At 39.9% G+C, this 22,541-nt stretch overlaps 1 protein-coding gene across 1 annotated transcript; it reads left to right on the top strand.

The window, feature by feature from the left end:
• Window positions 1-14,610: 14,610 nt before the first annotated feature.
• RERGL (RERG like) lies at window positions 14,611-20,992 on the top strand (the record flags this gene model as incomplete). The annotated part of the gene is made up of 4 exons (XM_084496270.1): window positions 14,611-14,623; window positions 15,423-15,581; window positions 17,700-17,773; window positions 20,372-20,992. The coding sequence occupies 4 exons, from the start codon at window positions 14,611-14,613 to the stop codon at window positions 20,522-20,524; spliced, it is 399 nt and encodes a 132-aa protein (XP_084352396.1). The 3' UTR covers window positions 20,525-20,992.
• Between the last annotated feature and the right edge of the window lie 1,549 nt (window positions 20,993-22,541).

Genomic DNA, 22,541 nt, shown 5'->3' on the forward strand with positions numbered 1-22,541 from the left:
ACTCAACACCACAGAGAATAAGAATAGAAATAGAAATATGAAGAAATAGAAAGATGAAGTTCTGCTATGGACCGTCTTAAGCACTGTGAAACCTTAAACAAATCTGTTTGCCCTTGGTGCCCTTGTGATGGAAGGGAAGAGTTTTGGCCTGAACATTAACAAAGAGCATACTTGTTAACAGTGTATTAATCAAGTGACCATTTTAAGATCAGATGATATATGTGTTGCCTGGGGATCCATTTCAAGATTCTGAGGTTAGGGTCAGATTAAGGTAAAAATGTGATAAACCATCATCTCCAGAATTCCTTTCTGAGATTTATATAATGTTAACAATTTTTCAATAGCAATATTAAAGTGAATTAGTTCATCATTTGAAATTCCTATGTGACTCAGTAAATCGTTGGAGTAAACAAGGAACTGCATGACATGGTGTCGTGGTTTAACCCGACCGGCAGCTAAACACCACGCAGCCGTTCGCTCACCCTCCCCCCTCCCTCTCTGGGACGGGGGAGAGAAATGGAAAGTGAAGCCCGTGAGTTGAGATAAAGACAGTTTAATAAGACAGGAAAAAAAAAATAACAAAATAATAATAACAATAATAATAATGATGATACAATGGTGATAATACGAAAGTAATAATAGTATGTACAAACAAGTGATGCACAATGCAATTGCTCACCACCCGCTGACCGATGCCCAGCCTAACCCCGAGCAGTCCGGCCCCCTCCCCCCGGCTAGCCACCCCTATATATTGTTTAGCATGACGTCAGATGGTATGGAATACCCCTTTGGCTAGTTTGGGTCACCTGTCCTGGGTCTGTCCCCTCCCAGCTCTTACTGCACCCCCCAGCCTGCCCGTTGGCAGGACAGAGCAAAGGCTGAGATGTCCTTGGCTTAGTATAAGCACTGCTCTGCAACAATTAAAGCATCGGGGTGTTATCAGCACTCTTCTCATTCTAAGCCAAAACACAGCATTCCACCAGCTACTAGGAAGAAAATTAATTCTGTGCTAACTGAAACCAGGACACATGGGAGGAGCTACCTCTTTCAGGTGTGGGTTTTGAAGTCTTAACGTGATATTGATATCATGACTTTATCAGAAAATTTAAACATTTTTAGAAATACATTTCAGAGTGAAGGCATTTTAGACTCTGTATTGCCAAACTAAAGCAAAATGAAATCACTAAAATGATATGATTGCAGAAGTTAAGGATTAAAGTGTAAGGAAAACTAGAAGACATAAAAATGGCCATTGCTTCCCTAGTATATCTATCTCTTTTCTCTGCAAGTCACATCTGTTTACTATCCTAACAAATGAATGTTAACTCTGGCAGCTTTCTCCCTCCAGAGCTAGGACAGACAGAAAAAGGCTGGATTCAGCCATGTATCAGTGACATGTCATCTAAGTTCTAAACGCAGAATCTTCTGCAGATTAAAGCAGAAATAACAGTTTTGTGTTTTTTTTTTGTTTTTTTTTTTTTCAGACTGAGGCTGACTTTGCAGTTCAGGAAGTCAATAAAAAATGTTTGACTTGTAAACTAAACAGATTTAGTCTGTAAGTCACTGAGAAAAAAATAAATGTAATGCTCTCAGCATGTCAGCCTGACAGGGTCCCTTTGCTTTTCTGACCACAATTCTAATTTAAAATTAACCTTTCAACAACTGTTCAGTTTTAGTCATCAATCCTACTACTGTTGAAAAGCAATAGCAAAAACACGTGTTGACTTCAATAGGGGGAGGATGAGGTTCTGGATAGTGCTTGCCTTATAAGTGATGGTCTTGTGACACATAAAATAATCATTAAAAATCTCAGTATGATTTTGGCAGGCAGAAAATACCCTGTTGACCCAACTCAGAACACTAGACACCTACATTCATTTGTTCTCCATTCAACAAACAGAAGCATAGTTTCTACCCGCCACACACACCCTCCCCAAATCAAGGCAAGAATTTGATAGAAAACAAAAACTACTCTATTTTAGGTAGAACACTGAACTTCAGTTTTGTAACAAAGTAGAAAATCTCCAAATTTACACCACATTTGGAAGGCAAGCACAGCCCCCAGGGGCATCTCATAGTAGGCAATGAGTTTATACCGACCTGCAGTTTCTAGGTGGTGGAGGAGTAAGGCAAAAGACAGTCCCATCTGCCCTCCAAAAGGTGATCTAGGAATCTTGTGACTCCTGTGTGGGTAGTTAGGGTCTGGCGGCCGGAAGATATCGCGCTGTACGGAAAGGTGAAGCCCCTCCCTTGATGGACAGTAGCGTGTGGTCTGTGACGTAAGCAAGCGGAAGTGACGCTATGGGCCTCGGGTATATAACACCATGTGACTCGACAATAAACGCCATTTGCTATCCACCACATTGGTGTCTGTGAGCCGATGGACCGAGCGGCCTGGGGTTGGTTGCCGTGCTGTTCCTGAACCAGGTTGCCACTGCCCTCTGAAGGCAACACTCCTGACATGTTAAAGTCATGATATGTGGGTTGTAGGATGTTTGGCTGTTTAGATAGGAAACAAAATGTGTTTTATCGTTATGTCCTGTAAGAAAGAATTCAGACATGTAAAACAGAGAATATTGATTATTTGGGTTACTTTGTGAGAATAAAGGATCTTTAAAAAGTAAGTGTATGGAAAACTCATTGGCTGCACTTTTTCTGTCTAATGGGTCAACTTGCATAAGCCATTTCTTAACCTAAGCAATTTCCTAGATGTTCGAGGGCCCTTTCATATTTTTTTTTTCTAGTCGTAATGCATAAAAAAAAATAAATTGCAAGGGTTGGGGGGATGGACCTTCTCCTTTTTTTTATCCTTGATTGATCATTTCTGGCAACATCATTGTTGGCTTATCAAGAAGTTTAAAGAAAAATGAATGTTCAACTGCAAATGTGTTAGGTACGTGCCATCTGTGCTCTGGAGCTTCTTGTCACTAGCCTCAAAGTTAGCTGTCAGAGTCACAACATTCTTTGCTTATCAAACTCAGACTATTTCACTCTGCTCTGCAATTATATTGAAAACATTTCTTTGATCCCTTTAAACAGAGCATGAATACTGTAGCGTAAAACAAGTTGCAGAGCCACTACAACTCCTTGTTGAATTGCCCACAACAATAGATTCTGAGGGCAACAATAGATTCTGAGGTACCAGCAGGCTTCAAAAGGTAAACAGAACAAAAAGATAACAAAAAAGACAATTCTTATACAAGTTCCAAAATCAAAATACATTCCCTTCTCTGGTATATTGTACCACAATACATAAAAAAAAATAAATAAATTTTAAAAATGGGCTCAGCATAGCATGCTAAAATGGATACATTTTCACCTGTTTGGATTATCTGTTCTTGAAAATCTAGTCAGTAATAGTTCCTGGTCTGTTCAGTTCCTGCCTTGTGGTACACCTTTTTCAAATTGTTTAGCTCTATCGGAAACAGAGACACTTCCTACCCCACATACTGATCTGTCATCACTACATCAATGGCTCTGAGCAGTTACAGTTTTGTACAGTCTAATTAAACCTTCATACAGAACCTGAGCTAATTAAAAAGCCAACAAATTAAGTATGAAACAGACTGACTGTAAGTGGGTATTTATATGATGCAGATACTTGCTGATGAATGTGTTTCTGTTATTCTTTTCCCTCCTGCTTCTTTCAGCAGCAGAGTCAACAGCTGTGGGCACATGAAGCATCTACAGCAATTTAAGATTCAGGTGTTAAATCCTGATGAATTTTTTCCTCACAGTCACAAGTTGCATTACTGTCTCTACAGTATGCTCTGTGGTGGTATATACCTGGGGCTTGATTCTATTCCTGAATTCAACTATCCTACTGCTACTTTTGATTTATTTTATTATTTTTTTTACTACTATTATCCTTACTATATGCACAAGAATAAAGTCATCTGTAAATTTCTCATGAGAGTCTGTGTGGAAAAAAAAATAAATGGTTTTGACCACTTTGCAGCTCAGCAAGTTTCAATTAAATTGGTTCCGTTTCAGGTCTTAGTAAAAAGATGCTTTTAATGTTGCATTAACAAATCAATGTTGAGTCAGAATAGCTTCTACTAAATTTCTGACCAAGAAAAACATTTCATGGCTTTTGTTTTAATTCCAATGGCAGTAATTGCTTCTAAATTAGTAAACCTAGTCCTGAAATGTTTGTATTCTCTATGCACCAAACAAAACAAAACCATGAGTGAGAACTTGAATGTAATGCTGGCCATACTAAACTGTAACAGTTTCCATTGCCTAAAGTAACAAAAAATTCAAAAGGTACATAAATAATATAACTATTAATAGTAATTTGGATTATATATATTAAAAAAAAAAAAAAAAAGAAACTTCCAAATAATTTCACCTATACACAGAATGTAAAAAAAAATAAAAAAATCTACTTATTACATTTTTTATCTGTAGTAGTATCTATACCGGTATAGTATCTATATAGTAGTATCTATACCAGTATAGATACTACTACAGGTTCAGGTATAGTAGTATCTATATCTGAACCCTTATCTTAGACTATAAGCATCTTACTCTGAAGAAATTAAATGTAGTAAAACATTTGATAGCCCTAAATGAAAATATGATATAGTATATAAAATTAGAAAAAGTGACCATAAAAAAATTAAACCATTTCTAAATTTAAATTTGTATCATAGGCTTTAGTATAAGAACGGTTATTTAAAAACAAAACAATAATTAAAAAAAAAAAAAAAAAAAAAAACAACAACAACCTCAAGATATTAAATGAACTAGTTTTCCAAGGACAATTCTAACAGGAGGCCAAGAGGCACTGCAGTGTTCTAGCTAGAAAGACACACTACTATACACTAATAAATAATTCTAATTATATTCTACCCGCAAAGTCTCTGGGAATATTTTAAAGGTGCAGAAGCTTATTAGAGAGTGCAAGCAAAATCATGTGGCTATATTATGATTTACCTATTCTGGCTGATATATTTTAGAGTGCTCAGCACCTTTTCATATAAATTACATCTTGCAATATCAGTACCTTAAAGAACTTCCAAGATCTTTTAAAGATGGCTTTTGTAGTTCAATCATAATTGCAATGGGAATTAACATAAAGTATTAAAATTGAATGACATTCAAGTAAGTTTACATCAAGTAAAAATATTTCTAAAAAACTGGGTATTTGTACTAATGGAAATATTACTGTTTCTCTTTTGACAGTCTTGTGGTTTTAGAATCTTAGGTACCGTCTGATTAGATGAAAAAAGACAGTGAAATTAGCCACCCTGTGGCCTAATTCATTTTAATGATAAAAAAAAATGCAATACAATTTCTTGAGATTTATTTTTATATAAAATCAGCAAGCTGATCTGTTCAGTCAAGGGTCCACAAAATGAAATGCTGGAGAGACTGCAAGAATCCCCAGGAAAGAATAGGAGGAGAGTAAGACTACCCCTTTTGGCTGCAAACCATCTTCTACCAGCTGTGGAAACTTCTCTCTCAGAGCTGGAAACAGATGTGTAGTTTCCTGCAAGGGTTAGATTCTGATACTTTTAGAACATTTTATCTGGGGACTGAACATCTCCCTTAGCACAAAAATTTATGAATAAATTTTGACTATTTTAATTTTCTAATTTATTTCACTAATACAGGTTGGATGTAACACAACTTCAACTTGAAAGCACTCTAAACTTCGCAGTACTAACCTAGCAGAAGCTAGAAGCTTAGGAACTGCTTATTTATGTTTTGATCAAATAACCTCTCATCTCTAAGATACTAGCATGAGATGTCGGATCTAGCAGCAAAACATTATAACAGATAGAACACAAGCAAACATTTAAAAAATATAGTAAAAAAAAAAATAATATCAAAATACAAAACTTTACAAAAGGAACTGTGCTCCTCTTTCTAACCTTCCATAATGATTCAAATTCTGGATTTATAGAGATGTAAGACTCACTGAGGGAAAAAAAATCTATTGTCTGCCTCATACCTACTGTTCAAGCATTCAGATTCTGCAGACCATGTCCACAATCAATAAATGCAGGAGATGTGATTCTGAGAAGCAAGAGAATTGCAGATGACAGGGAACATGCTCAGCTGGAGTCTTCCTTCATCTCTAAAATGATGGAAGCAACCTCAAGCCTCTGTTTATTGACATACCTGACATTAAATTGTCAAACTGGCCCTAAAGAGAGGGTAAGACTTTATAGCTCAACACTACCATCTTAATACCATCCAGAAAGACCTTGCTATCATTAAGCATCACCATATCTCACAAGTTTATTAGAGATAAGAAGATATGTGTTTGTTCTTTATTGCAGAGCAACTAAAATTATGTAAATTCAAATGCTAGCTTACCTCAATGTAACTCATTTGAGAGCTCTCAGTAGGACCTTCATCACTAAGTAAGCTGAATGAACATCAGTGACCACCAGAAGACATTTACCTTCACTGCAGAAATAGGTCAGGTATCATTTATTCTCAGAAGCTTTAAAAGTGACTGGCACTCCAATCTATTTCCAAGTCCATTCCAAGTCTGATTTTTCTACTTTATTGTCAGTGGAATCTTGGCATCTAATGTTGTGCTGGTATTATCTACTTCTGGGGTTCTGTTTCTTTCATATATTTTGAGGAAAATAGATCAGTCACATTTTCTATGGTTTTTGAATATGCGTTATTTCTAGATTGAGGGAAAAGTAATATAAATCATAGGTTGGATTGATTTTACTGATTTGCTACTTTCTCTTTGACACAACCCAAAACAACTTTTTTTCCCTATGGAGTTAAAAATCAAAATTAAAATAAAATGAATATGAATATGAGTATGAATATAAATATAAATATATATTTTTAAAAGACAGCAACTACCTTGTGGCTTTTTTTTCCCTTACTTCCCTGGTTGTGCTCAAGTCTTAATTGCTCCTACTAGGTGAGCTTATGTGTTTTTTTTTTCTTGAATTGATGGAACAGGATCAGTATTTTTTCACTATATATCCTAGATCCTAACTATTACTAAAACAAAATCAACAACAAAACATGAACATCTGAACTGGCAGAACAATAGAAACCATGAATGTACACACTGTTCATCTTGTATGCTGTTCTAGGCAGGGCACTGGCTAGACTGTTTTACTGCTAGTAAAATTGCCCGTTGAAAAATAACAGTGATCACCCTAAGTATTTTTAATAAGCCTTCTGGACCTTAGGTCCAAACACTTTAGGAGAATCAAGATAGACTTTCTGTAAATTAGAATGTGAATTTCAAATGAAGTATTTCCACTGTTGAACATTTTTTCATTGTTTTTGCATACAAACAACAAAACTTGAATGCTTTCTTTTTGCTTTAGTCTGTAAGCACAACCAATGGCAACTGTTTTAGGATCTCATTCTGAGCATTAAGAATGGTTTTAAAAGTATCAACAATTTTATTTGGTCAAAACTCTTCTCAAATCAGAGAAGAAAATTTAGGTGAAAAAAAAAAAAAAAAATGCACCCAATAACCTTGTGGCAAAGGTACTTGCCTGGAGTATGAGAGTTCCTTACAATATTTTTATTATAGCTTTTAAAAACAGAACAAAACCAAAAACAAACAAACAAACAAAAAAAACCCTGCATAACAAAACAAAAACCAGCTTGTACAAATAGGTGAATGACAGAGAATAAGATCTGTTTTTTTCCCTTAAGAGCATTGCAATTGCCTGAGATGTTGGAGAAAGAATTTCAAATACTTATTCTATCTGATTCCAGGTAGGGACTTGAGCTCATTGTTAAAAATCCTAAATAAATACTCCTCAATGACAAGATTATTTAGTTACTCTAGGATGATACTCTTATTTTAAATACCTTGCAAAGGATATCTGGAAGTGCAGATTCTCCTTCCAGTGCCAAAAGAGGAAAAAAATCTTAATGCCCTTGAATTATTTCAAAAAGTAACATTAATTTCTGGACAATTTCATTACATTCTTTAAAAATATGTATATATATATATTAAGTTCTGAAATTATTAATGACTTCCTCCATATATGATGGTAAATTTATTAAGGTAAATCATAGAAATTAAGTTATAGTGCAAACCACTGTTTAAGTATTTTGTTATTGTTATTTTTGGTACAAATACATCTGCAAAACTTGAGATAACATTCCCCTAGGCACTAAAAATAAAAAAGATATAAACTTTATATTGGAATCTGGGGTATAAATACCCTCTTATAAGCATATAGTCTTGTAACTCAGATTGTGCTGATCTTTGTGAAATATTACGTTAAATGTTTAACTACACAGAAAAAGTCATCTGTTTTCTGGAAAAAAGTCTTACTGAGCAGAGCAGAATTCAGTCTAAAATTGGAAATTACAATAATTATATATAAAGAAGATGTATGCCATTTAAAATCTCTTGCCTCTTGTCATTAACATCCTAATTACTCAAGAATTTAAGAAAGATTTTTTTTAAAGCTCCATTATGGCAGCCCAAGCCATATGAAGAGACTATTTTTATGCTTTAATGTTTGCATTAGAGTGAAACTTAAAGGCATTTATCGTGTGTTAGTCCCTTAATAGTTATATGTACTGAACATAAGCTGTGTCCCAAAGTTTGCATAAAGCAGATGTTAACAGAATAGATGTTCTGTGTGGCTAATTACGTTAAGTAAGAAACTGAAAATCAACTTGACAGTTCACTGTGTAGTAATGCAATATTGTTCTGGGACTTCCACATGCCAAAGTACCCTATTTACTCAAGAATCACACAGCTCAGTTTTTAAAGATTCTGAACATACTTTCCATGCTATTGAGAAAAAACTTCTAATTACCTGGATAATAGATGGTTCAAACTATCAACTTGTAAGTTTAGATGCCTCTGATTTCATTCCCACACCGACCACAAGCTGTTCTCACTATGCTACCCAGTATCCCAACTTTCTTTGGGACCATCTGTCTTTGGGACAGTGTTTGACCATAGGTGTGCACCGCTGTGGGGGCAGGTAAGGTAATGGCCTCTACAACAGAACTAACTCTGTGGTACCGTCCTTACTTCTAAACCTTAGCAGCTAGGAGGCCTACCAGGAGACTGCAAAATCCTTCATGATATCATGGAGAACACACTTACAGAGACTGTGAGAAATCTGAAAAGCTATGGAGTTCTGTTTGTGACATCCAATGTGACTTGTGTACTAACAGCACTTCATCACAGATCAGTTTTGTAATTTCTGCTGAAAAACATTTTTTTTTTCACTGTCAGCATGGTAAAATTCTAATTATTGAACATAAGAACATGCCTCCAAGAACAATTCATCATTTTCAAGGGGAAAACGGATGTTTGCATCTTGTTCATGTAAAGAGAACACAACATCCATGGGATTATGCTGTATTCTGTTTTCCTTCTGTCATGAATAAATCATAGAGAATCATAGAATCATAGAATCTTGGAATCATAGAATCATAGAATGGCTCAGGTTGGAAGAGACCTTAAAAATCATCTTGTTCCAAACCCCTAGCATAGGCAGGGACACCATCCACTAGGTCAGGTTGTCCAGGGTCCCATCCAACCGGGCCTTGAACACCTCCAGAGATGGGGCATCCAGAGCTTCTCTGGGCAACTGTTCCTGTGCCTAAATACCTTTGAGTATCTCACTGAGGAACGTATCCAAGTTCATAGATGATGAAAACATCACATTTGGCTGAAAAGCCTGTATTTCTAGTTCTGTTAGTTTGTTGTGGTTTTAGATCTCTAGTTAGCCAGTTCATATGCTGTGGAAACTGTTAAAGTACCAGATGTAAAATTTGCAGTGCTCTTCCTAAAGATCTGGTGAAAAGTAGGCTTTAAGAGACAGATCTTGTCTGGAAAACGTTGTTCTTTAAGCCAAAAGGAGACTGCAGGGATGGAAACACCAGCAAGCTTTAGAAATCCTGTGCCATTTGGTGCAAAACCATGTGCTTCACCAGGTGGTTTCTAACTATACTTTTTGGATCAAGGCATTATGGTTGTACACAGAATACAGATAGTCATGTACTCCAAATTCCACCTTATTTCCAGCAGTTACACTGCAGGGAAAACAAAAAAAAATATGTTTTTTAGATGTTACTTTTCTCCACAAGCAGTTTTGACTCAAGGAAGGCCTTGCACCAAGTTGTACAAATCCTCATCTACAGAACTGGAGAGTGAAATGCAAAGTGACCTCAGCTGATCAGTGATCTGCAGACTTGCAAAAACTTCCAGCTTAATTTAGAATGAATCCTCTACCATGTTCATGGACCTGGATAATGATTTATTTCCATTATATACATTGGAAACCTACTATTTTCCATAGCAAAGTTTTAGACATGTAATCAAAGTTCACTTGATTCTAACTTAACAGCTCAGAGTTGACTCAGTTTTGGCCACCAGACCTGAAACTCACATGTGAGCTTCTGTTCACTAGAAGAATGAACTATGTTCTGTTCACCTCTGCACCTGAACAGGCATTTACACCCCTGAGTAATGAAAGCAAAACCATTCCAGTACAGAGGACTGGCCAGAACAGATTTGGTGCTGGAAGGACCAAATCCACACAACTGTACAAGTTGCAGAGATGGGCAATCAACCGCAAACCCCATAACACTTCAAGGAGAGGAGGTGGCTTTTTTTTTTTTTTTTTTACTTTCTAGTTTTTGAGTTCCTATGGGTTAGGATCAGCGGGAAGGCCAACAAGGCTAGCATCCTAGTGGGGGTCTGTTACAGACTGCCAAACCCGGATGAGGAAATGGATGAGGAATTCTACAGGCAGCTGGCAGAAGTTGCGAAATCATCAGCATTTGTTCTCGTGGGGTACTTCAACTTCCCAGACATACCCTGGAAGCACAACACAGCCTAGAGAAAGCAGTCTAGGAGGTTTCTGGAGAGCGTGGAAGATAACTTCCCGATGCAGCTGGTTAGTGAGCCTACCAGGGGAGGTGCCCCACTAGACCTGTTGTTCACAAACAGAGAAGGACTGATGGGAAATGTGGTGGTCAGGACCTGTCTTGGGCAGAGTGACCACGAGATGGTAGAGTTCTCCATTCTCGGCAAAGTCAGGAAGGGGATCAGTAAAACTGCTGTCTTGGACTTCCGGTAGGCTGACTTTGAGCTGTTCAGAACACTGGTTGATAGAGTCCCTTGGGAGGTGGTTCTGAAGGGCAAAGGAGTCCAGGAAGTCTGGGTACGCTTCAAGAAGGAAATCTTAATGGCTCAGGAGTGGTCTGTCCTCACGTGCCCAAAGACGAGCCAGCACGGAAGAAGACTGGCCTGGCTGAACAGAAAGTTGTGGCTTGAGCTTAGGAGAAAAAAAAAAAGGGGTTATAATCTTTGGAAATATTATATATATTATATAATATGGAAATATTATATATATTATGGCCACTTGGGAGGACTATAAGGATGTTGCGAGGCTGTGCAGGGACAAAATTAGAAAGGCCAAAGTTCATCTGGAGCTCAAACTGGCTACTGCTATTAAAGATAACAGAAAATGGTTTTATAAATACATCAACACAAAAAGGAGGACTAAGGAAAATCTCCATCTACTGGATGCGGGGGGAAACAGTTACAAGGGATGCGGAAAAGGCGGAGGTGCTTAACACCTTCTTTGCCTCAGTGTGCAAGAGCAGTTGTTCTCTGGATACCCAGCACCCTGAGCTGGTGCAAGGGCATGGGGAGCAGAATGTGGCCCTTATAATCCACCAGGAAATGGTTGGCGACCTGCTACAGCACTTGGATGTACACAAGTCGATGGGGCCGGATGGGATCCACCCAAGGGTACTGAGAGAACTGGCAGAGGAGCTGGCCAAGCCGCTTTCCATCATTTATCAGTAGTCCTGGCTATCGGGGGAGGTCCCAGTCAACTGGCAGCTAGCAAACATGACGCCCATCTACAAGAAGGGCCGGAGGGCAGACCCGGGGAACTATAGGCCTGTCAGTCTGAACTCAGTGCCAGGGAAGCTCATGGAGCAGATTATCTTGAGTGTCATCACGCGGCATTTGCAGGACAACCAGGCGATCAGGCCCAGTCAGCATGGATTTATGAAAGGCAGGTCCTGCTTGACAAACCTGATCTCCTTCTGTGATAAAGTGATGTGCTTAATGGATGAGGGAAAGGCTGTGTATGTGGTCTACCTTAACTTCAGTAAGGCCTTTGACACCATTCCCCACAACATTCTCCCCAAGAAACTGGCTGCTTACATCTTGGACTGGCGTACACTTTGTTAGGTTAAAAACTGGCTGGATAGCCAGGCCAAAGAGTCGTGGTGAATGGAGTTAAATCCAGTTGCAGGCTGGTCAATACTGGCGTCCCCCAGTGCTCAGTACTGGGGCCAATACTCTTTAATATCTTTATCAATGATCTGGATGAGGGGATCAAGTGCACCCCCAGTAAGTTTGCAGACGGCACCAAGTTAGGTGTGTGTATCAATCTGCTCGAGGGTAGGAAGGCTCTGCAGGAGGATCTGGATAGGCTGCACCGATGGGCTGAGGCCAACTGTATGAAGTTCAACAAGGCCAAGTGCCAGGTCTTGCACCTGGGGCACAACAACACCTTGCACCTGGGAGATGAGTGGTTAGAAAGCTGCCTGGAAGAGAAGGACCTGGGAGTATTGGTTGATAGTCAACTGAATATGAGCCAGCAGTGTGCTCAGGTGGCCAAGAAGGCCAACAGCATCCTGGCTTGTATAAGAAGCAGTGTGGCCAGCAGGACTAGGAAAGTGATTGTCCCCCTGTACTTGGCTTTGGTGAGGCCACACCTCGAGTACTGTGTTCAGTTTTGGGCCCCTCGCTACAAGAAGGACATGGAGGTGCTCCAGTGAGTCCAGAAAAGGGCAACAAAGCTGGTGAGGGGTCTGGAGAACAAGTCGTATGAAGAGTGGCTGAGGGAGCCTGAAGAAGAGGAGGCTCAGGGGCGACCTTATCACTCTCTATAAGTACCTTACAAGAGGCTGTAGCAAGGTGGGGGTTGGTCTATTCTCCCACACGCCTGGTGATAGGACAAAGGGGGAATGGGCTAAAGTTGCACCAGGGGAGGTTTAGGTTGGATATTAGGAAAAACTTCTTTACCAAAAGGGTTGTTAGGCATTGGAATGGGCTGCCCAGGGAAGTGGTTGAATCATCATCCCTGGAGGTCTTTAAAAGACATTTAGATGTAGAGCTTAGTGATATGGCATAGTGGAGGACTTGTTAGTGTTAGGTCAGAGGTTGGACTAGGTGATCTTGGAGGTCTCTTCCAACCTAGACGATTCTGTGATTCTGTGATTTTTAAATTGCACTAATTCCGTTCAAACAGCTCTACTGACAAAAAGGAGAGAGAAGCATGCACAGATAGAGAAACCAGGCAGCTGATGCATTTTAGAGGCATCACTACTTCAGTTGCCATATTGTTCAACTACAGCCACAGGCTTTTATACTAAATGTTAAAGCTAGGCAAATCATTCATAAAGAATGTGTTTACTTTGCAAAATTTCTTCTAGCAGACTATACTTTCCTTCAAGCATACTACTATTCAGATAAGCTGATCAACAAATGTGTTAATTGCATATTGAAAAAATGATGTTGTTTAGAAGAAGATTGGTTTGCTCCCTCATAGATGAGTAACTGTTGCATTTGAGTTTGGTGTGGGTGCGCACATTAAAGAAATTTGAGATCTCCCCTCCATGTGTGGAGAAATTCAAAAATATCTCTGTATATATATTTGTAAAATGCAAATGCAATAATAATAACAGGAAATTAATAGCAAAGTTTATGATTAAGACTAACTGATTTAGAGTGGATATTCAGGAATTCCTTCCACTGTAAATTTTCTCAATTCCACTTAGTTCTGGGAACTAGTTCAACACAGTATATTCTTTAAAATGGTCAGCACCCTACTTTGTTTATTATGGCTGCTGTCTAGATGTGAGAAAGTGCTAATGTAGTTAAGACCATGTAGTGGAAACAGGAGAGCTGGATTCTTTCTTTCTTCTTTCATCACCTGTGAAAGTCATAATTTTGATGATGGGTGCACATGGAAAAGCAGCTTTAGGCTTTCCTGTTGCAGAGGTTTCAGTGTTTACAAAACAGTAAAATAAGAGTAAAATAAACTGACCATGCTAGTTATACCATTGGTAAGTCCAGCCTAGTGATCTTAGCATCCATCCTTTTTTTCAAAACCTAATGTTACAATAGCCATAGAGGGTCAAATTATGGTTCTTTTTGGTCAGTCAGTAACTTTTGTCTTCTCAGTGAACAGTAGCAGGAAACTACCAGAAAACAAACAAACAAACAAACAAACAAACAAACAAAAAAGACACCCCACACAGCTAGGTAGGGGCACCCTCCAAATACATTTCCAGCCATTAGCAACTTAATTTTAAGTACTTTGGAGCCAATTTATGTCTGTGTGTTTATTCTTAAATATATTTTCTTCTGCTAAGCATTCCCTTATATGTTCCCTTCAACTGTAACAAACATATGTTCAAATTCCTTCTCTGCCTCATTTTTTTGATCTCATGTAAATCTGTTGTATCCATATCCACTAGAAATTACATCGAAACAGCACTTACTGAAGTGTTTATACAAAACATAAGTTTTATTCTTTTCAACAGAAGTGAATAAATATATCAGACTAAATAAATATATTCAGCTTGTATAAACAGAATAAAATAGAGATGAAAAGAACAAGTAAGTGCAACTTGGATATTTGAGAAGTCTCCTATTTACCAGTGGACTATCTAAACCTATACCCAAACATTTTATGCACTTTCAGAGTCAAACAGCCTGTAGAGAGCACTTGTGGAGCCTAACAAAATGCAGTAGCAGGCTCAGCCCTTTGTGCCTCACCTTGCACATTTGTCGTATTTTCCTGCAACAGATGAGTGCTTTAAGTGTTATCCAGGCACCATCCAGCACATTTAAGCTCTTCACCAGGCTGATTTAATTCAGTAAAAACATTCATAGGCACAAAAAGCATGCCCACCTAAGTATCTGCAGGACTAGAGGTTTAGTGAGCGACAAGAGCTTTGAAACCTTTGAATGGCAAATATTACAGAGGTGCAGAACATTTATCTCCAACAAATTGCCTCAGTAGCATTCAAAGGGAGTGCAGATCTCTCTAGTTTCTTCACATTCCTGGTACAAGAAGATGGCTATCTGAAAAGAAACTTAAAAGCAAGACAAACAAGCACCCTCCCCTGCTGTAAAGCATCTCTTTATTATTATTGTTTCTTGTTTATTATTATTATTATTATTCTCCATGGTTTTTTCCTGCGTCTTCTGCACGGGCAGCGAGTGTTGGGGAAAGAATGGGAGGGAAGGAGTGGAGGGAGGAGAAACTCAGCCCCCGGAGCGGTAGCAGGCGGCCGGGCCGAGCCGTGCCGGGGCGGTGTCAGGGAGCGGCGGGGCCGCTTATAAAGCGGTGGCGGCGGGGAGCGGGCGACAGGGGTGCTATACGTGGGGGGAAGCTGCCTGTGCTGGGCGGCAGCGGATCGGGCAAGTCGGGAAGGGGGCGGGCTGGGGGACGGCCTCGGCTCGGTAGGCGCTGTGATTGTGCCCCTCACCCAGCCGTTTGCTTCCTTCTCGCAGCGCTGTCGGTGCGATTTTCTGACACGGCGCTTCATCGGGGAGTACGCCTCCAACGCCGGTGAGCGCCGGGGGCTTCTCGGGGAGCGGGGGGAAGGAGGCAGGAGCGCAACTTTCCGGGAAGGTTTGAGTTTTAGCTGATTTGTCGGCGGGAGCTCCTGGCCGCCCCTGAGCTCCGGAGGCGGGGCGGGTGTCTGAGGGGGTCGCGCCTGCAGCCAGCCCCGTGTGAGCCGGGCTCGGGGAGGGCAGGTAACCCGCTGCTTGTGAGAAGCTTGGGGAGGTCATAGGGACCTCAACTGCAGAGGCGATAAAGCAGAGAGTAAAGCAATAGATTGTTAAAAAAGTGCTATTGAGTGCCTCTTTACCAGCCCTATAAGAGCAGCGAAACGTTGTTTATCAGGCAGCCCTGATTGATCAGGGCATAATGCCATGTCCCCTGCTTTTGCAGGATAGCTTTTTGGGAGGACTGACTGTGCTGAGAGTAAAAGGTCTCACTTGTATCAGAATAAGTGCAGTGATCCATAGGGCACCTCTAAGATCTTGGAAGATGGCAAAACAGGACTCGAGCTTTCACATTTTGGATAGAAGCTGTGTAAGCACTGCTAAACTGCTATGCAAACACCTCTGGAAGTGTGCTATTCCAGCTGGAGTGGCATGAGAAGGCCCAGAGTTTAAAATGCCAAGAAGACTGCATCTACCTTGTTTGTTCTGCTAAAGTCAAGAAATCTTTCCAAAACCCTTTTTTTTTTTTTTTTTTTACGAAAATCAGAGTAGTCAATGTAAAAAGTAAAAAAAAAAAAAAAAAAAAAAAAAAGCATTAATAAGTTGAATTTCAGTCAGACATCTAAATTAACTTATTTTGAAAGTAGGTTACAGTTGTACAAAAGTGCTCTCACAAAATAGCCACTATGCAAACAGGCTCTAAGGACAGTTTGAGTCCCAGATGGCTTATCTGAAATCTGAATGTTCACATGCAGATCATGTGGTGCTCTCAATGCTCCCTGGGTGCTCTAAATCACAGCTAAAACCAGGTTTCCTTGTTCTGAGCCTCTGATACTGCAAGTCTCAAAAAAGACATAAACACCCCAAAACATTTTTACTTCTAAATGTTTGTTGGAAGATAAGTTTAATTCAATTTCTAGAGAGGCAAAAGGGTGAAGAGAAGTAGGAAAATGGGTGTTAAAGTGCACATCATCCCAGAAAGCTTAGTGGAATCAACATATTTAAAAATAATAATAATAATTAATTGCGGAAAACATCAAGGAGCTGAGGGTTTGATTCCCTGGGATGCTTGCAACTCATAGTTCACATCAGATGAACACTTAAGCAAGAAGAACGCTTCAGATGAGCATGGTGCTGAACCAAAGGTACTCGGTTCCAGAGATCATAGCACTAACCATGCCCTCCTTACGTGCAGTTTGAAGTATATTTTCAGTAGTACCAACAGCAGTTCTTGTCTTTGTAGTTCAGTAGCGCTGAGGAATTATACTGTAGAAAGCCTGCTGATGAATGTCACTGTAAATGTGAGTTGGTTGCATTTTCTCAGAACAAACTACAGCTTAAAATAATAGTGACCACCTGGCTACAGTAGAGTTCCCAGGGTTGCTAGTGCTGGCAGTGAATCTTAAATCTTAGTGCTGACTCTACAGAAAAGTTTTAGGATTTAGTCTAAGGACATTATCCTGTAAACATTAGTATGTGTCCTAGTATAATAACTCTTAAAGCATCAGATTTCAGGGTAAATAATCATTATTACTAAAAAGTGACTTGTGCAGAATCAGCATTTACATGTAGGTTGACTTACTACTTTCATAATCCTGAACCTTCATAACAAAGTCATCAGCATTTAGCCATTTCAAAGTGTTGTGTGTCCTTTATGCCTCCATTTGAGAAGAAAGCTAGGGTCTAAAAGTAGTGCTTCCATGGGAACGCCAGTGAAATGGTGTTGGTTGGCCTAATAGACTGGGCAGCTCAGGTGGTGCAAAATGAAATGAGATTGTTTCCATCTGAAATAAATAAAATAAGTAAAGGAAACCTACAATACCAAGGAAACTAAAAGGCGTCTCAGAATTAAATACCAAATCTCATCTTCATCACATTTCTTTTTACCACCATTTCCAGTAACTTTAATGCTGCTTTTTGTTAGATGCAATGTATTTATTTATTTATTTATTTATAGAATGCATCTCTACTAAACACTTAAACCTGGATGCGAGGCAGATACACTTGGAAATTTATGACCCTTGTTCACAGGTAAGAATTTTAGGAAGCTGACAAAATCTATTCCTCATTCTACCAGTGTGATGGTGGGGAGTTGCAAGCATTCTGTCTGTACTTGGAATTTGTGCTTGCTCTACTTATTTGGAAAGACTGAATCTTTATAGTTGCTGTGGCTCAGAAACTATGTATTTCCTCAATTCACGGAAGAAGCCCTTCAGTGCTTATATCTTTCTGGAAATGCTTTTGCATTTTGGAATATTAACAGGAATAATCTTTCCCACTTCCATATCATTTAGGTAAATATGGAGGAAACACAATTTTCTCAAATTCTCCGAACAGACAGAATTTAGTTTATAAGCAAATTGTACGGCTTAAATGGCTGCAGAAACAGTCAAAGTAGATAGGCCTGGAAATAAGTCTTCTATTCACACATCCAAGGAAAGCTATAATGCAGGCTTCTACATGTTGACAGCTGAACTTTGATCACAATAAACCACTCCAAAATTAATGGGGTTTGTACTAATTTCTTTCCTGCTGTTACAGGAATATGGAAACTTTGGTACTGTATAACGCAGACAGACCTAGATAGGTCTGTCTGGCTATTAGTTCACAAGAATCCCTTTTTTGATCTTGATCTTGCCTTTTGCTGACCAGGATAATGAATGCTAAAGCCAAAGCACTGAGAGTCTAGCTCAGACTTGAGTTCAAGGACGTAAAAACTTAACCCAGTGAGTATATAAAACAAACCCCTAAAGAGATTTGCCTTCTTAGAGACAGGCAAATTTTACTTGTCTCAGGACAAAGCAGATTGTAACATGGCACAGGGGCCATTTTAATATATTACATGGAATCCTTCTTTGCTATTACAAGCTCTGTTAGAAGCTAGTTTTCTGTAGACTTGTTTCTGCCTATCTCAGACCTGTTTCCTAAGCCCACCTATAACTTCTACTTACTGTATATTCCAATCCTGTGGCACATGAACAACTTCTTAAATGCATGCTTGAAACACTGACAGTGGCAGCTAGCTAGGTCAAAACAAACTATACTGCTGTATGTATGGGTATGGAGTTTGGTTGCTTGTGCATGGACACTCTTAGCTTCTAAGGAGATTAGAAATCAGCTGTCTGTTGAGGGCAACTCCTCTTGGAGGCCCTGTTCTATCACTCAGTTGTGTTCATCCTTAGGAACAATATCTAACATTTTCTGAACTGCCTTCTGCTTCTCTCACCTGCAGAGGAGTAAGTAGTGATCAGGAGCGAAGGTGATGGTAATGCTTTTTTCCAATAGGACTGGTGATTTTTAGAAAGAGATGGATGGGGTATGGATGTCCTGTATGCCCTGGGAGCTCAGGAAGAAAAACAGATCCTGAAAGAAGGCTAAAGTAACTGGTGAAGGAAAAGTCACCATCTTTATTTCTGCTTCCTGAAATCTTGTTGCTCTCTGATGCTTCCCTCTGGTAACTAAAGCCTTTCTTTCCAAAGCTCACTGTCTCTTCATCTGTGGGAAACAGCTGTCACACGAGTCACCTTTCTTGCCCCTAAACCTGCTGCACAGTCACTACAGCATTCAAAAACTGTTCTTGTGAAGACATTGAAGTCTTCAGACAGTTCTGGGAACTTGTTTCATCTTTTGTTTTTCATGCACCCCATATCACTGCCAGCATTGTCACCATCCCTCATTCAAAATTAGAGCCTTGGTACACCTGTGTGTATGGTGCTACAGTGCAGCTGTGGTGCTGAGCTAATCAAGGCAGCCAGGGTGGGATACTGGTGGGTGTATACACTGCAAAGAGCACAATATTTAACTTAAATAGTCCTCAAGTTGCTGTCCAACGTGGTTTCCACAGAGCACATGTTCTAGTCTATGCTGGTGAACTGCCAGTATCTTACCTATCATGGATTACGTGGTTCTTGCCAACTGCAGCCATCTGGTAGGGATAAGCTAACTTCAAGTATTTTTGAAATTACCTTCCTGAGCTTAATGGGACAGTTTGCAGCTGTTAATTTCCAGAAATCATGACAGTGACACTTTCTTGGGGTGAAAGGACCCAAACACTAACTCCCATTATCCCTTGAGTGACTTTTGTCACCTGTGGTGTTAAAATCAACTGCGGTTTGAAAGGAGATTTGTATAACCCTATGGAAATTTATCTTGTGGGTAAACACTGCTTCAGACTTGAACAAAGCAAAGAAAAAACAAGAGAAGAGAACAAAGAAATTTTAACGAAATAATGAAGCTTATTGTAGTCAGGCTATTAGAAGCATACATAACAGCCATAACCAGAAACACCACAAATACGGATGGCCCACACTTAATTCTCCTGTAACTCTGCAGAATGTTCAGCATATATATGCCAAAAGCAGTGGCTGTACAGATAATGCAATTTTATTGCTTAAACAAAGCACAGGTGTTTCACAATGAATTTGTTAGTGCTCCAAAATGCAATCTGTAGTGGTAGTTATTTATTAGGTTTGTGGAGTAGGACTCACCTGAATTCCATGTTGGCACCAAGACCTATTAATATCTTTTGCAATGAAAGATGCAGTGTTCTCACATTCACACTGCCAAAGAAAATACTCAAGAGTGATAACAGTAACTATCTTTTTTCATGTGAATTTGAACTTCTTTCAGCCATGGCAGGGGAAGCTCTCCCTCACAGATGAACTCCACTGGGCTGATGGATTCATCATTGTTTATGACATCAGTGACAGAGCATCATTTGCATTTGCAAAAGCATTGCTATACAGAATCCAAGAGTCTCACATAGGAGCTTGTAAAAAGTAAGTGGTATTGTTTTTTTCTCTCAGCAAAACATATGAAAAAGCTGTAGGAATCCTAGTAACAATCAAAATCCAGCAGCATCCCAGCAGCATAGCGTAATGCCGACAATACAATACTTGACGGTAAATTGCGTTGCAGATTAAAACTTGTTGCACTGTGACCAAAACCAAATGTAGTAAGATCTTTGTTTTCATTTCTTACAGCAATATGTTTCAAATAATTGCCATAAATCTGCCTGCTGTGATTTACGTGGGTAAAAAGCTATCACAGTCATCCTGTGCTTTTGCTTCCCCTACTAATGCTCATATTACCAATGGAGATGCACCAGTGCGGAATTCAGAGAAAGTGTGTCCTACAATAAATTAATCTAATACTATAAGTTTCTCCAAAGCTGCCTTTAGCAGCAATCCCCATGTCATTTGTGCACATGGGTGATCACAGAGTAAGAAACAAACCACTTACATTCAAAAAGAACAACCAAAATTGCAATTCCAGAACAGCTGATAGCTGTCAGTATGCCAGGGCAGCTGTATATTGCCATTTCTAGCATTGTCCAGAAATGTGTTGACCTGTTGTTTCTATTTACTGCTATGGTATCCAATAAACTGAATATAAGATGGATGTATTAACACTTTTTTTGTTTTGTTTTGTTTTACTGTGGTATAAATACATGTGTGTGTATATATATATTTCACAGAATTACAGAATCACAGAATTTTTAGGTTGGAAGAGACCTCAAGATCATCGAGTCCAACCTCTGACCTAACGCTAACAGTCCCCACTAAACCATATCCCTAAGCTCTACATCTAAACATTTCTATAAAAGGGAAGCACCATGCAGATCTGGAATTTGAATTAGAAGAAATAAATCTGAGAATCAGAAACTTGTGCAAAAGACAGCCTCTAGCTGCAGTTCCTGTACACAATGAATCCTTCATGTACAGTGAACAGTAGAGGTTGGCTACATCCTTCTGTCCCCCACCCCTCAGATATTTATATACGCTGAGGAGATCCCCTCTCAGTCTTCTTTTCTGCAGGCTGAACAGACCCAGGTCTCTCAGGCTTTCCTCATAAGGAAGATGCTCCAGGCCCCATATCATCTTTGTGGCCCTCAGCTGGACTCTTTCCAGGAGATCACTGTCTTTCTTGTACTGGGGAGCCCAGAACTGGACACAGTACTCCAGGTGAGGCCTCACCAGGGCAGAGTAGAGTGGGAGGATCACCTCCCTTGACCTGCTGGCCATGCTCCTTTTAATGCATGCCAGGATCCCATTAGCCCTCTTGGCCACCAGGGCACACTGTTGGCTCATTGTCAACCTGTCGTCCACCAGGACCCCCAGGTCCTTCTCCTCATAGCTCTTCTCCAGCAGGTCATCCCCCAGCCTGTACTGATATATGCGGTTGTTCCTTCCCAGGTGCAGGACTCTACACTTGCTCTTGTTAAACCTCATTTGGTTTCTTCCTGCCCATCTCTCCAGCCGGTCCAGGTCTCGCTGAATGGCAGCACAGCCTTCTGGCATTTCAGCCACTCCTCCCAGCTTTGTGTCATCTGTGTATTTTCTGAGGGCAGACTATTCCCTCATCAAGTTCGTCGATGAAGATGTTGAACAAAACCGGACCCAGCACCAACCCCTGGGGAACACCGCTAGTCACAGGCCTCCAGCCAGATTCTGCTCCAATTACCACCCTCTGAGCTCGGCCAGTCAGCCAGTTCTCAACCCACCTTGCCGTCCACTCATCTATCCCACACTTTCTCAGCTTTGCTAGCAGGATGTCATGGGAGACAGTATCGAAAGCCTTGCTAAAGTCAAGGTAGATGACATCCACTGCTCTCTCCCCATCTACCCAGCTGGTGATGCCATCATAGAAGGCAACGAGGTCGGTCGAGCATGACTTCCCCTTAGTGAATCCATGCTGACTACTCCTCATAACCTTCTTCTCTTCCAATTGCTTGGAGATGGCATCCAGAACAAGCTGTTCCAACACCTTTCCAGGGACAAAGGTGAGACTGACTGGCCTG

The sequence above is a fragment of the Aythya ferina genome, assembly GCF_964211825.1.
Source record: "Aythya ferina genome assembly, chromosome: 1".
NCBI lineage: Eukaryota > Metazoa > Chordata > Aves > Anseriformes > Anatidae > Aythya > Aythya ferina.